The sequence below is a fragment of the Macrobrachium nipponense genome, chromosome 26 (assembly GCF_015104395.2).
Source record: "Macrobrachium nipponense isolate FS-2020 chromosome 26, ASM1510439v2, whole genome shotgun sequence".
Classification (NCBI taxonomy): Eukaryota; Metazoa; Arthropoda; class Malacostraca; order Decapoda; family Palaemonidae; genus Macrobrachium; species Macrobrachium nipponense.
Window position 1 is genome coordinate 69,554,243 of NC_087215.1, and position 15,469 is coordinate 69,569,711.

The window sequence follows — 15,469 nt, forward strand, 5'->3', positions numbered from 1 at the left end:
TATATGTGTGTGTGTGTGTGTGTGTGTGTGTGTGTGTGTGTGTGTGTGTGTGTGTGAAGTCGTGAGTTCTAGCACTGAGTTACACCTCCAGATTTCATTCACTATTTATTGCTCCCCGTAATTTATATCCTCTGTGCATTAAAGAACACTTCTGGGTCCTAAGTAGGTTTGATTGTTTCTTGCAGAAATGTATTTATTATAACTATTGAGCTGAAGAGCAGTTCCTGCTAATAGCCTTCCACAGAAGATGAATTTGAATTTGGTGGTCAATGGAATGACATTAATTATGTGCTGACAAAAATTATACTCTACATCGGAAGTAAGTAGTAGATTTCATATCAAGAATTTTAAAATGAATTCTCTGTGTTTGTGAGTGTGTGTGTGTCTCATCCAGTGAGTTATTGGTTTATGAGAAAAATGATTTTGTAGTTATTCGTTCAATGAAATCTGCATTCCAGATTTCTACAACTTTTAACGTATCAGTTAATGACACCACCGGTTAGACATGTTTTTACGTATCTTAAATATAGAAAAAAAAACATGCATTCAGTTTGCACATCCAGCCAAGATTAAGGTAAACTTACCATACACTTACTTCAAAGGCTTCGAAGTATAAGGTCATAAATAAATAATACCTTCAATCAACGAACGGTGAAGACGGTTAGATTAGGCTTACTTTTTGAGGGGAATGTGATGATGGTCAAGATCCGGGTGTTGTGGCCAGGTGAGGGAGGGTGTGAGGGACGGCAGAGCGAACCTCAGCATTTCGCTGACTTTCTTTCCAATCCACCAAACGCGGCCGTCCTCTACCTCCCTGTTTTCTTCCTCTTCCTCGTCTTCATTCACCTCTTCTTCCACTTCTTCGGTGGTTTCGTTACTGGTTTTACTCTTCGCCGACATCTCGTGTCCGGCGTTATGCTTAAAACTAACTTCTCGCGTTCTTTACCTTCAGTTACTGAGATGCCTCTCAATTCCCGCCAGCAGAACACTGTTTTTCGAGTTAAATTCCGATTGTTTGTCTCAGTTACATAATTACCAAACCTTCCATTCATGAATATCACTTGTTCTGCTTAAACACTCTGGCATGTGCTACTTATCTGCAGCTGTAGTAACATAAGTAGCAGGATAACCAGCGATGTAAACACACAAGTATGGAAGCGATAAGATTTGGATCCCGTTGCTATGGACGCCGGTCGCCAGGCGTTGCTATGGAGACTGGAGAGTTGCCAGTTTGAATGATTTCTCCAACGTTCTTGTAACAGATTTGGTAATAATGACGTTTTTTTCTGGTTTGCGCCACATTATCAACTAATTTAAATTTATGATAATGAAGAGACTTAATTCCCGAAGAGGCGAGACAAAAAAAATCAGTGGCTATAGCAATTGCCAAAATATCAAGTTAGGAGATGTTGGCGCGAACTTGGCGAGAGAAAATATATACAGCTGAGGTAAATTCTTATCCCAATAGAAACTTATTCAATGGTCTAATTGTTTTTTTTTTTCTGTCCTAAGCGTAGGGATTCCATAATTCAACTGACAGAGCAAATTAGAGGGGCTTTTGAATAAAACTAAAGATAATTTCTCAACTGAAAGATAGAGGTTTGTGATAAAACATAGATTAATATTTCATATTAAAGTAGTTGTCAAAATAGCAATGGATATAGTGCCGGTCGAATATAGTTATTTTCATATTACACTGCCAAGAGTTACTACGCATACTGAGATCCCCTACCAGAACCGTAGGAAAATTGTGAAAATCTTTGTTTAAGGAAAATTTTGTACTATATATTATCTAGGATAAATAAACAGCGCTTTGTCTTCGTCATATATAGATATGTTCTATGAAGAAGTAATCACTATTATACAGTTTTTACGGTCTGCACATATCATGAATTGAATGTATATGCCTTAATCATAACAAATATATGATGTTGAACTCTATCAATCATACGTTAATCCTAAGTCTGTAAGTTGCTATTCACAGCACTATCCATCGAAAGAAGAACATGAAAACATAAGGGAATTTATAGGAAAAAATATAATGGTAACAAAGAGACGATTAACATAAACAAAGAAGGAAAAGAGCGGACAGGGGAGCTGTTTCAGAGGCAAATCTCGCCTAATACTACTACGTTGATCACAAGTCTGCAAGTTATTATATCTACAGGTTTTGTCGGGTTTTATCAAACAATGGCTGTTAACAATGTCACGTACGAAATTCCGTAAGTGTCCTTCTTATTTATTAGACAAAATGGATGCCAAGATCCTTGTAATAACAAAGGAAACTTAGAGAACGAATGAGGACACATTTTCAACCCCCGTGATGTGATTGTTGACGTTGAACGAACGGGCACATTTTTGATGATGTGCTCTTTAGTATGGTGGCGCATTGTTGCAATGAATTTGAAATGTCTTGCATGTGCAAGAATTAGCTATGTCAGTGAGAACGTATATATACTAAGATTTGCAATGCCTTTTGAGATGTTTCGTAGGCCTACTAGCTAGCTAGTAGATAGGCTAGCCTAGTAGGTCTGGGATTCAAAACTGACAGTTGAAGTCTACGAGGTTTTTTGCAGTAGTAGGTAGCTATACCTAGGTATCCCTTTGGGGGTTGGTTCTGTCAGTGCACTTCAAGGTACTTAAAAGTTCTTTGCAGCGTGCCTTGGCCCCTGGCTGCAACCCCTTTCATTCCATTAGGTAATTGCACCTCCTTTCATACTTTCTTTCTTCATCTTACTTTCCACCCTCTCCTAACATTTGATTCTTAGCACAACTACTTTGAGGTTTTCCTCCTGTTACACCTTTCAAGCCTTTTACTGTCAATTTCCATTTCAGGGGTAGTTTACAGATTCCCGTGCCAGTTTCAGCCCCTAGCCAGAACCTCTTCCATTCCTTTTACTGCACCTCCGTTCATATTCTCATTCTTCCATCTTACTTTCATCCATCCTCTCCTAATAATTATTGTCCGGTAATACAACTGCAAGGTTTTCCTCATGTTGTACCTATCAATCCTCTTTACTGTCAATTTCCGTTTCAGCGCTGAATGACTTCCTATCAATCCTCTTTACTGTCAATTTCCGTTTCAGCGCTGAATGACTTCCTATCAATCCTCTTTACTGTCAATTTCCGTTTCAGCGCTGAATGACTTCATAGGTCCCAGCACTTGGCCTTTGCCCTAAATTCAAGATTCTATTCTTCTCTATGCTATAGGTAAGCTGACATCCTAGGAATGAGTTAAGTTGGACTAATAAGCATTAACTCCTTGTGGAGCTCTTCCTTAGGATAATGACCGGTTAATTACAGCTGGGCGAAAAAATATTACTTTAATTTCTTGTTAATGAGGTAAATATGTTTATAAAAACATCAACTGCCATAGTCTAGCTCGCCGTGGAAGAATTATATAGATCTACCTCAATGGTGGTCTTGATAGACCAAGATTTGAAACTGAAATTAGGGTGTTGTCAAATTTGTCTACATATCATAATACACTGTCAGAAAAACTACTGGCTTAGACCTATACTTTTACTTGATTAAAGGTTAGATATTTGTATACAATTTTTTTACTTGAACAAAATAGAAAAGGGTGTTGATGATGCTACACAAGTGAGAAAACTTTGGAAATTCACCTAAATAATGTGAGAAATTTACTGTCTCTTGTTAATGGTTTTGCACAGTGAGGCTCCATACAATGCTGTGTTTGGCTTACTGTAAAACCATAAACAAAAGACAGTAAATTATCTCACCCTTTTCTATATTGTTCTGTCAAAAAATTTCATTGATAAAGAACATCTCCACGCAGAGCTCTTTCTTAGAATTACTGATAGTGTTTAGATTAGTATGATATAATTATTGAATTAGGTACAGGTATGCATAAGCCTAGTAACCTAATCCATCAATACTGACCTGTTCCATTGTACCTTAGCATCATGCCTAAGGCAGTTGTCTCCATAGCATATGGTAAGCAATGCGAGGAGATAATCAAAATAGAAGCAAATGGAAGGAGAGTTCCTAAAACCTCACACTAACCAGACGTCTGTGAATAGCTGTTGCACCTTTATGATTTGTTTCCATTGATCTGTTTAGTCCACCAATTTCATTTTTAATATTTCAATACAGTTTGTTGCCATAGAGAAACAGTTGTATTGTACAATAATTGTATTTTCAGGCCCGGCAATGCTCTCTCTTGTATATCATGTGACAGCGCATTTAGGAGTGTGGCAGATGCAATAGAGCACACTGTTGTGTGTCATAAAAAGCATAGACTGACAAATAAGTATGAGGGACAAAACCAGATAGAAAAAATTAAAGGTAAAGTTTAAGAATGTTTTCTAAAGTATAGATTTTTCATATGTTGTGGAGTGTCATAATGATATATTGTTATGTCAGTTTAATGATATGAAAATGTCATTATATTGAAGACAGGTGATTTTCTGTGATTTTTCAGGATCAATGACATGGACAAGAGCAAATGTTGCACACCTATTGGATGTACTGAAAAAGAAGGTGGTTGACTTAGGCAAAGCCAAGGCCCACTACAGAACTAATGAACTAGGAAGGGTTTATGATGAGATAACTATAGAACTGGCTAATATTGTAAGTAATTAGAGTAACCTGATTCAGAAATCTTTGTTGTGAAGCATTTATTTGGTACCGCACAGTAGCGAAAACTTATCAGATGGTTTGTGAGCTGTGCTAGAAAATTCCAGATATCCACAGCATATAGTTTTCCAAATAATTTCTAACCCAGACTAAACTTAGAGTTTACACTTTCTTAGTTAAAGAAAATTATACCGTAAAATGTCTAATTTCTAAAACAGTAGCCTAGCAAAATATCAGCATACATATATAGATAATTGTTGAGTTGCAGTATTTCTTTGTAGAATTATATTCTTAGGCCTCTTTATTTTTTACAGTTTTGTGTATCTTACAGGTGTTGATGTTTATCTATTGCTCAGTGTTGATCTTGTATTCTTTACTAATCCTGAGAGATAGTGCCTCTAATTTGTGAATATAAATCTGCTTCGCCAGCATAGTATAGCAATAGTAAATCATAAATGGCATATTTCTGTTAAACATTTCTTACTGTATATTATTGAGCATTAACAAAAAACAGAACTTTTTTGTCATACTTTTATTAATGTTTGGTGATTTACTCAGATTAAAGTACTGTAGGATTAATTTACAAATTGTAAGATAAAGTTAGTGCATGTATGTACTAATTACATATAGTACATTACTGTATTCATTGACAGATTGGGCCAGGCATTACTCGTTACCAAATGACCAGGAAATGGAATCTTCTGCAGAGACGCGCACTGCAGCATGAGAGATCGAGGAAAAAGTTATTGAAAGAAGGAATGCCACCTCCTGATCCACCACCATTTCACCCTTCTGTTAAGGAAATAATGAGATGTAAGAGCACCAGATGTAGAGCCCAATTTTCACTCGGAATACTGTAATGTTTTAAGATTCTAGCTTCCTAATTAGGTAGTTCTAATCTCTCTCTCTCTCTCTCTCTCTCTCTCTCTCTCTCTCTCTCTCTCTCTCTCTCTCTCTCTCTCTCTCTCTTCCAGCCAGTTTAGAATAGATTAAATAACGTGATACTTTATGATTTATATACAGCATTTATTTTTGTTAAATGTCGTTCTTGAGATAGTCTTTTGAGTTACCTCTATCCATGAAATTCACTTGACATGACAGCCTACAAGTTACTTCTTATATTTTACTGAAACAACAATAGTAGTGATTTGCAAACTTGTAGCATTGCTTTTTCCAGATGTCCAGTAATGCATTCTTAGCAGTACAGTAGTTGCATCAGTGATTAATTGAACTAAACATTTGTGTAATGCCATTGTTTATTATATACATGGTAGTGGATTAGCCTCATATTATATAGAATAAGGAGTGCGTGCAATCTTAAGAAACTAATAAAATGGAGTTTATTTTTTTCAGGTGTAGAAGAAGAAAAGATAAAATATTTAAAGGAAATGGAGCATTCTGACAAAAGTTACACTTTAAAATTGAAAGAAGGGGAATTAGAAATTCCAGAGGAACTCTCCTGTTGCTAGAGTAAGTTTTATTTTCATGTGAATGTATTGATGAGTATATCACAAAATGCTTTTTATGCCATATGTGAAGAAAATACCTGAAAAGTTTGATATTGCAAAGTGAAGAACATGTTTGGAAGTAAACCCATTGAGGGTCTGTAGCAAAATAATTTCTTTAGACATTTACTGTAACAGGTATCTCATTAGAGTAAATAATAAATGTCCCAGCAATGTATACTAAACTTTTCCTTGTGCTTTTGCTGTATTGCCAAGAGTTATACAGCATTAGCCAGGAAGAACATCATCAATAGTAGAGGGAAGATTCAAGTCCCTGACAAGTAACCCACAGAGTCGCAGTTTTCATAAATGTGTTTGCTACTTAAGATGGAAACCTATGCTGTAGTTGGTACAGCTGATATGCATATACCATTATGTTTTCATTAACTAATTTTTTTTAAATGCATAGTATATATAAGATTACAATCACAGTTAACAGCCAAAAAATGTTTATTTCAGGATGATCATTTTGAATTTTCTGAACCAGCATCTGCAAATGCTAACCAACTTTCTCAAAGTAAGAATGGAGAAGGTGAGAGCATGGTTCTGAAAAAGAGCAGTGTTTTGCATATAATAAATCAGCTGGAGGAAGGAGTTGGATATGAGAAAATCATGAGAGAATTTGGAATCACAGAACCAGTTCTGACAGCAATTGAACAAAATGGAAACATTATTGCTCAAGGGTATGTTATATCTTCTTATTAATCAAGTCTTTTAGAGATGACCTAGTACAATACGTACTTTTGTTTTCTAAATCAAACTGGCTAATTAGATATGTAGTTTTGCATTTTTCTTATTTATATGCGTATTTGTGAAAACAAAATAAAATAACTCGGTGGTCTTGTTAAACTACATAATAATGATTAAGCCAGTGGCAATGTGCTGGATTTTGCAATAGATAAGTAGCACCTTGAGACTAGAATTCATAAATATAGTACATGTAGTAGTACTGAATTTTCATACATAAATACAAACCATTGTTTTATTGTAGTGTCTTACCGAACAATTATAGAGCCGTGATTTCCACGAGCGGCAGGATACTAAATTCAAATTTAGCGCGTCGGCGTCGCCAACACTGGTGGTGATGACGTCATCTCCCTCCACTCGCGGGAGAACCAGGTACAACTGCCCAGGTGAATCCAATTCTTTTCCTGCCAGCGTCCGGTGAACATCGGTGGTCGGTGCGGTTGGATGACTTTGCTTCGCTTTTTTCTTGTGGATTTGATCTTCGGAATTGGTGAAGTACTCTTTTTTGGCGTTGTTGTTATTTTGCTTTTTATTTAGGCGTTGCCATGTCGGATTCTAGTCCGTCGGGAGTTAGGTTTTGCATCTCAGGATGTAAAACTAGATTATCCAAATTAGAGTATGATTCTCACACTAAATGTGTTAAGTGTAGGGGACAGGTTTGTTCAGCAGATCGAACATGTAACGAGTGTAGTGATTGGACTGATTCTCAATGGAAGTTTTTTAGTTCATACTCGGAGAAATTAGCTAAAGACAGAATTAGAAAAGCAGCGCTTAGGGAAAGTAGACTTAGCTCTGCTTCGTCTTGCGATGCATCTGTTCCTTCTGTTTCTCCTCAAATTGTTATGTCTCCTTTAACTACACCTCCTATTCCTCCTACTAATCCCACTTCTCCGGCTTCCCGTGTAGTTTCTTCCGACACCATTGCCAGTCTGGAATCGAGGTTAGATCAGAAATTTTCGGTACTAGCGAATACGGTTTTGCAACTTGGTAATTCAGTTAAGACGTTTTTGGAGAAAGCGGCTTCAGGTAAGAGTGTAGTTGAGGGTGCGTCTGTCTGTCCTGACACGTCTCCTAGACAAAGGTCACTGTCCAGCTCCCCCGCACCGGGGAGAAGACATACCGGAAGTCCAAGGGAGTCGATCGGGATTTGCCCACAGACAGGCGCCTCTCTTGTTGAGCCTGTTGCGCCTCAACAGGGCTCGGTTAAGCGTTGGAAAGGTGTTGCGGTCAGACGCCTTTCAAATGATTCAAGCGATTCGTCTCCGGTCGCACGGCGCTCTTGGCGAGATTCGCCCGTTTCGCGTCCCTTAAAGAGGCGTTCAGGCGCCGATTCTTCGCCTCCTCCAGTCAAGCGGTATAAGGAGCCTGAGAGTAGGGTTGCGCCTCGGCCGTTAGCGGCTCGTTCGTCGCCTCAATCTGTGCCTTTTTCGGCTCCATCTAATAGTAGAGATTGTGGTTTTAGCGCTGTAGCTAGCAGTTCTAAGGGTGTTTCTTTAGGCGCTTTTTCGTCTGATGCGCCTGTTTCGCCTCGAATTTCGGCGGCTCCAAGCGAGGCGCAAGTAGTTTTTCCGCCTCCTGCTGAACATTTAGGCTCTTCCAAGCCTACGTTAACTGTTTTTGATTCGTCTCTGGCGCCTTTGCGCAAGCAGTTAGAGATGTTAACCAACTGGATGAATGAGTCCAAGGGTGGTTCGAAACCTTCAGATCAGGTTGTAGTTCCGTCTACTTCTTCGGCGGTATCGGAGAATGAAGAAGTAGAGGAGGAGGATTCACATCACCTCTCGTGTTATTCACGTCTCCTTAGATTTCTTCTGGTATCTTATCCAGATTATTTTGAGAAAGCGGCTCCGCGCTCCCCAACTTCGACTTTTTTGATGAGGAGGAAAACTTCAGACCCTCTCCTCCCAAAACTTGTTCTATCTAAAGCGGTTAGACATTCGTTGAAAGAGACGGAGAAATGGATGTCTATGAAAAGAGACTTAGGAAGGCTCATTTTTGCTTACCCTCCCTCTAAGTTGCTTCGTAAGAGGTATAGGTTTTATGTAACTGGGGAAGCTCCTTCTCTGGGAGTTTCTGCCTCCTCCCAGGGAGACTTCTCCAGTTTAATCGACTCCTCTAGAAGATCTGCTTTCGCCGCAGCGAAAGTTTTCTTTACAGCGCCTGAGTTGGACCACGTTGTAAAGAATCAATTTAAACTTTTGGAAGTCTTTAGCTTCCTTGATTGGACTATTGGCGCTTTAGCGGCCAAGATCGAAGACTGTCCTTCTCTTTCTCAGGAGTTAGCGGAGGATTGGATTGGTGTTCTTGTCCTGTGCGGACAAAATCCATTAGGGATGGATGTGATGAGTTAGCTTCGCTCATCGCCTTTGGTACCCTTAAGAAAAGGCAACTTTGGTGCTCCTTTGCTTCTAAAAGGGTTACGTCCCAACAGAAGTCTGCTCTCTTGTTTGCTCCTTTTGTGAAAGATAACCTCTTTCCAGACGATGTAGTGTTGTCAATTTCGTCTGCGCTAGATAAGAAATCTACTTCGGATTTACTGGCACAGTCTACTAAGAGACCTAAAGCTCCTGTGGAGACTGTTCCTTCGGTTTCTCCTCTGGCCCAAGCGCCTTTTCGAGGGAGAAAACCCAAGCGCTTCTTTCGGCCGAAGTCGAATTTGCGACCTCAGTCTAAGGCCTCGGCCAAGGTTAACAAACCTTCCAAATGAAAGCTCGGTTCTTCATGCACCAGTGGGAGCCAGGCTGGCTCTGTTTTGGGAGGAATGGGAAAACAGAGGAGCAGAAGCCTGGGTAGTGCAAGTACTCAAGTTCGGCTATCGTATTCCTCTCGTTTCACCTCCCTCGCTCTCACCTGTGCCAATTCCATTCCAGGCATACTCTCCGGGCTCAGACAAATTTCTGGCGCTAGCCGCAGAAGTGGAAGCGCTTGTTCTCAAAGAAGCGATAGAACAGATAGAAGGGGATTTTCCTCCAGGCTTTTACAATCGCCTTTTTGTAGTTTCCAAGTCATCAGGGGGCTGGAGGCCGGTTTTGGATGTGAGCGCCTGAACTTGCATGTCCAGAAAACAAAATTTCATATGGAGACCACTCGGTCGGTTCTGGAGTCCATCAGACAGGGGGATTGGATGGTCTCTCTGGACATGCAAGACGCTTATTTTCACATTCCGATACATCGCGAATCTCGGAAGTACCTGAGGTTCATGTTCGAAGGCAAGGTGTTTCAGTTTCGGGCGCTTTGCTTCGGACTAGCGACCGCTCCTCAAGTTTTCACCAGGGTTCTATCCCCGATAGGAAGCTGGCTGCACATATTAGGAGTAAGAATCTCCCTCTATCTGGACGATTGGCTTCTCCGGTCGGAATCAGAGAGTCGGTGCATGAAGGACCTTGGAACAACTCTGGATCTTGCCAGAAAGTTAGGAATTCTGGTCAACAAACAGAAGTCCCAGTTGGTTCCATCTCAGAGCATCCTTTATTTGGGGATGATTCTGAATGCTCAAGTTTTTCGGGCTTTTCTGTCCCCGAAGAGGGTCCAAGGCTGTCTGGAGACAGTTCAGGAGTTCTTGGACAAAAAGGTAGTTCAAGTTCGCCAATCAGTGGATGAGGCTCCTGGGCAAATTGACGTCAGTGGAGAAATTTGTGACGTTGGGAAGACTGCACATGAGACCTCTGCAGTTTTTCCTGAGAGCCTCTTGGTGCAGGAAGACACAACCAGACTCGATTACCTTTCCTGTCACAGATCAAATAAAAGAGGACCTAAGGTGGTGGCTCTCTCGAGCAAGGTTGGAAGAAGGGTTAGATTTACGACCCATCCTCCCGAACCTACAGTTCTTTTCCGACGCATCGGACACAGGTTGGGGAGCCCTACTGGGAAATCAACGGACTTCAGGAGCTTGGTCGGAGAAGGAGAAGAAGTTCCACATAAATGTAAAGGAACTGTTAGCAATTTTCTTGGGGCTCAGACAGTTTCGGAGCTTAGTAGAAGGTCGAGTAGTGGCAGTGCATTCCGACAACTCCACGGCTCTCTCGTACGTGCGGAAAACAGGGGGTGACTCAGTCTTTCTCTCTGTACGAAGTAGCCAAGGATCTCCTCCTGTGGTCAAACGAAGCGAAGGTTCAGCTAGTCCCGAGATTTGTTCCGGGAAAGATGAACGTCCTGGCGGACGAGTTAAGTCGTCAACAGCAAGTGTTACCTCTGGAGTGGACTTTGGACAACAAGATTTGTCAGAAACTTTGGCGCCTTTGGGGACGACCGTCAATAGACCTGTTCGCGACATCAAGGAACAACCGTCTTCCTCTCTTTTGTTCTCCAGTCCCAGATCCTCTAGCTTGGTCGGTGGACGCAATGCTGTTGGATTGGTCGGGTCTGGAAGCTTATGCATTCCCTCCGTTCGGTCTAATAAGAGAGGTGCTGAACAAGTTCATGTCGCACAGCAATGTAACGCTAACGTTAATCGCTCCCTTTTGGCCCAGGAAAGAGTGGTTCCCGGACCTTCTCCAGTTGTTAGTAGACTTCCCCAGACTTCTTCCTCCAGAGAAGTGGCTTCTCAAACAACCTCACTTCAAGAGGTTCCACCAAAACTTGTCCGCTCTAGCTCTGACAGGGTTCAGACTGTCCGGAATCTTGTCAGAGCAAAAGGATTTTCAAGAAGAGCTGCAGAAGCTATCGCTCGTTGTAGGAGAGAGTCTTCTAACAAACTCTATCAAGGGAAGTGGAGAATCTTCAGAGAGTGGTGTAGAAGTGCTAAAGTCTCTACTTCTGCGACCTCTTTAACAGAAATAGCAGATTTTCTTCTATTTCTTAGGAACTCTAAGAAATTGGCTCCTTCGACGATCAGAGGATATAGAGCCATGCTCTCTTCGGTTTTTCGACATCGAGGTTTGGATATTTCCTCCAATTCAGATCTGTCGGACCTCATTAGGTCTTTCGAAACCACTAAGCTCCCGCAAGATACAGTAGCTTGGAACTTAGATGTGGTGCTTAAGTTCCTCATGGGGCCACCGTTTGAGCCTTTGAAGTCGGCTTCACTCAGGAACTTGACTAAGAAGGCACTCTTTCTTATTGCACTAGCCTCTGCTAAGCGTGTCAGCGAATTGCACGCTATAGACAAAAGAGTCGGTTTCTCTCAAGGCAATGCTGTATTTTCGGTATCTTTGACCTTTCTAGCCAAAAAGGAGAATCCTTCTAATCCTTGGCCGAGGAGTTTTGTGGTAAGGAACTTATCTGATTTGGTTGGACATGAGGAGGAAGAAAGGCTCTTATGTCCAGTCAGGGCTATTAAGCAGTATCTGTTTGCCACTAAGGGTATTAGAGGACAATCTTCTAAGCTCTGGACCTCGGTTCAAAATCCCTCTCGTCCTCTTTCTAAGAATGCTATATCGTTCTTTATTAGAGAGCTTATCAGGGAAGCTCACTCGCAGTCCGAGAACGACAATCTTTCCGTTCTGAGAGTTAAAGCTCACGAGGTTAGAGCAGTGGCAACTTCTTTAGCATTCAGAAAGAATTTATCTTTAGCTTCGATTCTTCAGAGCACGTTCTGGAGATCGAATTCGGTTTTTGCGAGTCATTATCTCAAAGAGATAGAAACGGTTTTCGAGAATTGTAAAACGTTAGGTCCGGTGGCGGTTTCTGGCATGGTGTTGGGAGAAACGGCACAGGGGTCGTCACCTCTATGCTAACTTTTCACCTTGAATAGGTTGTCGAGTTCAAGGGAAGCTGGGGGTACTGAGTACCTGGGATACTCACCAGTCTGTTAGGTCAGATTTTACAATGGTTGGGTATATATGTTTTTAAATCTGGTGTTGGTGACAAATGTTTTGTATGATTGAATTTCTGGTCTTAGCCCAGGGCAAGGGCAATCTTTGTTGTTACTATCCTCCGTCAGTCAGCCTTGACTCGCTTGAACTACGGAAGGATTCCACTCCTGTAGAGGCTAACTTTGGTCAAATTCCAATTCCTCTACAATAGTAAGAAGAGCACCGACCAGAGGCAGTAACAGTCTGCTGTAGCTCTCTTACAAGGTAAGGTACAACAGACACCTTGAGTGTTTACTGGTATTGCAATAAATGTAACCATTTAAAAATACTAGTGGTCCACTGAATCCCACCTTCCCATAAATGTGTAATCAGCTCTATAATTGTTCGGTAAGACACTACAATAAAAATGAAATTTTCATTATTAAAATGAAGTTTTATTGTATACTTACCGAACAATTATAGAGCCGTGATTTCCACGAGCGGCAGGATACTAAATTCAAATTTAGCGCGTCGGCGTCGCCAACACTGGTGGTGATGACGTCATCTCCCTCCACTCGCGGGAGAACCAGGTACAACTGCCCAGGTGAATCCAATTCTTTCTGCCCGTCCGTCCACCTAAGGGGAGGAGGGTGGGTATAATCATAATTGTTCGGTAAGTATACAATAAAACTTCATTTTAATAATGAAAATTTCATTTTAGTGTAGTTTAGTTTAATTTAGAGGTGCTGAGGCAAAGTCATTCCACACCAGCATGTTTTATACTGCAATCATAGTGCAATTACACTTCTTTTGATCTCAGATCTGGAGTCTTAGAATTTTAGAGGCTGTGCTTGCACAATTACATAAATTAACTTTATAAAAAAATTATTTTAAGGAATCGTTTTTTCTATATATTTAATTCAAAATCATTGGCATGGGTGTGATTGCCTATTCTAAAATACAGGTACTCTACTCTACATGTATGCCTTCAGTTGCACTTTATTTAACCAAACATCTTGTAATTTTGGAGCACTGTGTTGTCAGATGAAAAAAGACTGATGCTTTTGCTATTAAAAAGTTTTTTTTAATCCTAAATTTAACAATGAACAGCAGATCAATTACATTATATAGCCATATTGAACACCATACATTATTTAGAAACCATGAACATGAAGGTACAAAGTATCATTTTTTTTGTTTCATGGATTCGACGATGCATTTGATAAGTAACAGAATCTAAAAAAGTTAAAGTCTGTTAAATTGAGTTGCCAGTGTATTCCATCATGCACTTCTGTCTCCATAGAGTTGACTTTGACTAAATCTGTTTTTAAGAGCCCTAGATCTGATTGTCCAAATTAGATTAGTGTCGTGCTGATATTGAGAGTTAATAAGCAGTTACCACAGGAATATGTTTTTGTTTTAATACATTGTCAAGATACAAATATATAACTAAACATGAAAGCACTTGGTCTGGAACGTCTGCGTTTAATTTTCCTGTGGTATTCGCTTCATTAGAGAATATATATAATTGCCAAATATTGGATAATTGAGAAATTCAGCTAAGCTCTAAGAAATAATTCAGCTTTTAGACTGTAAAGTATGCCCTGTGCTTGTATGGGAAGTAGAGGTAGTTGGTTAGTAAACAATAGTAATTAGAAATTTGTTCTATAAATATTGCTAAATAAATGAAAGATTGAAAAGAATGTATTGATTTATTTGTTAAGAAGTAAATTTAACATAGCCGGTGAATAGAACTGAAAGTTGTAGTAATGTGTAAGTTGGACATCTTAAGTAGGAGACCAAAGGAAATGGATGACAAGTAAATAGCAGAAGCCGGTGTACCTCGGACCTAAGGGTCACTGCAAAAAACTTTTAGTACGACGTATGTTGTGCCATACAAGGTAATCTAAGCTGTAACTTCCTTCCCACTACAGGACAAGAACTGGATTGTCCCTTAATTGATTTGTTATGTAATTTACAGTAGGTTCTGTGTTCACAGTAGGTTCTGTGTTCCTCTTATGAGGGCTCAGTTAAATAACCAGCTTTTGTTCTTGACTAATGGGATACTATATTCTTATTTACCAGTACATCAAACTTTTCCTATCCTTCCTTATTTTTTTATTCACAGTGGCACTGCTTACTGCCATTTGGTTTTCATCCATTCTTATGGAATCTTCCTCATAGCTGTCTAACATTTTCATCTTAAGTTCACTTTTTTATTTTAGCTTTCACATGAGGAAGGATTAATTTATGTCCTGATTACTGCTTAAGTTTGGTTATATTGAAGTTTCTTGATACTGTGTTCTATTATTTCAGGGCGCAGCGTTGTTCTTTGTGCCATATTCTGCTGAGTACGTATGATGACGTAGTTGCACATGAAATAGAATGCAGCAGAACATATCAGCAGTTGAAAGACATTAATGGACTGACAATAGGTAACATCCTGCGTGTATTGATATAATTATTGGTTTTAACATTGCTAGAATGTGTGAGTAGAATTTTGAGGAAATTTGGTGCAGATATTAATTTTATGACCTTATGATTTTTATATTGAATAACTTTTTGGAGAAACCAGTCAGAGATTAAGGTTGTAGATATTTTAGCTTTTATAGTGCTTTAGAGTCAAATACATGTGCCAGCTTCACATTTAACATCAAGATTTTGGATTTTTTTTATATAATCTTTAATGCTTCATTTATCAAGGTTTTAGATTTTTGGTGAATTAATGGTTCATAGCCAGGAATATGTTTATACAGTAAACCCCTATATTCGTGGGGAAGAGCTAAAATTCGTGAATACTTAGAACTCCTCTAAAAATGCTTATGTAACTGCCTATTTTGATAGTTCAAACACAAGACTAACCCACTAAAAATGCTTATATTTGAA

The 15,469-nt window shown here is 39.7% G+C and overlaps 3 protein-coding genes across 3 annotated transcripts in view; 2 read left to right on the top strand and 1 right to left on the bottom strand.

The window, feature by feature from the left end:
- LOC135199712 (uncharacterized) overlaps positions 1-1,162 on the bottom strand; it is a 140,797-nt gene extending 139,635 nt beyond the window's left edge. The window contains exon 1 of the mRNA XM_064227868.1: positions 677-1,162. Coding sequence (XP_064083938.1) covers positions 677-900 — 224 coding nt within the window. The 5' untranslated portion in view covers positions 901-1,162. The remainder of the gene's footprint in view (positions 1-676) is intronic.
- Positions 1,163-2,089: 927 nt separating this feature from the next.
- LOC135200374 (uncharacterized) lies at positions 2,090-6,089 on the top strand. Its single transcript, XM_064228990.1, has 5 exons — positions 2,090-2,222; positions 4,166-4,308; positions 4,445-4,593; positions 5,253-5,412; positions 5,953-6,089. The coding sequence occupies exons 1-5, from the start codon at positions 2,191-2,193 to the stop codon at positions 6,066-6,068; spliced, it is 600 nt and encodes a 199-aa protein (XP_064085060.1). The 5' UTR covers positions 2,090-2,190; the 3' UTR covers positions 6,069-6,089.
- A 429-nt stretch (positions 6,090-6,518) lies between these two features.
- Positions 6,519-15,469, top strand: part of LOC135200376 (uncharacterized) — a 37,340-nt gene continuing 28,389 nt past the window's right edge. The window contains exons 1-2 of the mRNA XM_064228992.1: positions 6,519-6,787; positions 14,900-15,018. Coding sequence (XP_064085062.1) covers positions 6,645-6,787; positions 14,900-15,018 — 262 coding nt within the window. The 5' untranslated portion in view covers positions 6,519-6,644. The remainder of the gene's footprint in view (positions 6,788-14,899; positions 15,019-15,469) is intronic.

Coding starts and splice junctions, on each gene's coding strand:
- LOC135200374 (XM_064228990.1), top strand. CDS start 2,191: ATGGCTGTTAACAATGTCACGTACGAAATTCC. Junction 2,223..4,165: donor AATGTCACGTACGAAATTCC/GTAAGTGTCCTT, acceptor TTGTATTTTCAG/GCCCGGCAATGCTCTCTCTT. Junction 4,309..4,444: donor CCAGATAGAAAAAATTAAAG/GTAAAGTTTAAG, acceptor GTGATTTTTCAG/GATCAATGACATGGACAAGA.